This window comes from Egretta garzetta, unplaced genomic scaffold (genome assembly GCF_000687185.1).
Source record: "Egretta garzetta isolate BGI_Z169 unplaced genomic scaffold, ASM68718v1 scaffold341, whole genome shotgun sequence".
Lineage (NCBI taxonomy): Eukaryota > Metazoa > Chordata > Aves > Pelecaniformes > Ardeidae > Egretta > Egretta garzetta.
In genome coordinates this window covers 159,868-160,945 of record NW_009258546.1, presented here as the reverse complement: position 1 = coordinate 160,945, position 1,078 = coordinate 159,868, and the positions used below count along the sequence as shown (strand labels likewise).

General features: G+C 52.0%; 1 protein-coding gene across 10 annotated transcripts in view; it reads left to right on the top strand.

Annotated features, from left to right (window-relative positions):
* MAPKAP1 (MAPK associated protein 1) overlaps positions 1-1,078 on the top strand; it is a 108,625-nt gene that overhangs the window by 104,894 nt on the left and 2,653 nt on the right. For all 10 annotated transcript variants that reach the window (XM_035903111.1, XM_035903112.1, XM_035903110.1 and 7 more), the window contains one exon: positions 584-681. In XM_035903111.1, coding sequence (XP_035759004.1) covers positions 584-681 — 98 coding nt within the window. The remainder of the gene's footprint in view (positions 1-583; positions 682-1,078) is intronic.

Here is a 1,078-nt window from a genome sequence, read left to right as displayed (position 1 = left end):
TTGCAGTCAGGCTTTGGTTTGGATCGTCCTGCTCGTAGGAAGGGAGGCTCCCGGTCTCGCGTGTCTGTTCCGTAGCATCGCTGCCGCGTCCTTTTGTCTTTCGCAGCGGCGACGCTTTCCTTTGCTGTAAGCAAGCGGGTGGGTTTGGGCGGTGGTTTGGGGAGAGGTTGTTGGAGCGATGAGTCTGGGGTTGATGGGCCTTTTGTTTTAAATACGCCCCTCACCTTGTGCGTGTGACGGTCAGCCAGCGCGTAGCTCCATCCTGGCGTGGTCGCTTGGCCGCAACACCGGCCCGCGCCGCGTGGGAGCTAACCAGCCGCTTGATCCATCCTCGCGTTGCCCGCAGTGGGGATGTGACGGGAGAACGAACCTCACTGAGCCGAGTTCAGCTGCTCCTGTGAGCCACCACTTGCCTTAAATTGAAACGACATGAGAAGCCTGTCAGCGTTTCGTGGCGTCCTTCTGGCGGGCGGATGGTACGCTGCGCTCACCATCTGTGGCTTTCTTCTGTCAGGCACACGAGCGCTGCTGAAACTTTACAGGAATATTCTGAACAGGTTTTTTTTTTTTCTTGTCTTTACAGGTCATGCAATATTTAAACTTACATATCTAAGCAATCATGACTACAAACACTTTTACTTTGAATCAGATGCTGCTACTGTCAATGAAATTGTACTGAAGGTGAGTATTAAATTTTCATGTGACCCAAAATCCTGGGTGTTTTACCACTTGTTAGACATGGAAGTTGTCAAGAGGTGCTGGAAATAGGAGTGGTGCCGTGCCCGAGGACCACTCCGGTGCCTTGAACGTACCAGCCTCGTTGCTCGTTACCTATTACTTCATTCATTTTTCAAACAGCCATTCAGGAGGCTGCCTATCTGAGCGTAGCATTTCCTTTTACACTAGGTTTTAGTTAACGGAGATACCAGTTTTCTCTGGAATTTTATGGAAAACCACCACATTTTATTGTGTCCAGATAGTTCCCACCTCCAGGCACGTGAGCTGGTCTGCAAGCCCCGTGTCATGCCAGAGGCATGGGGCTGTGTGCCCGTGTCTGGCGAAGCGCCGCGGTGCTGCC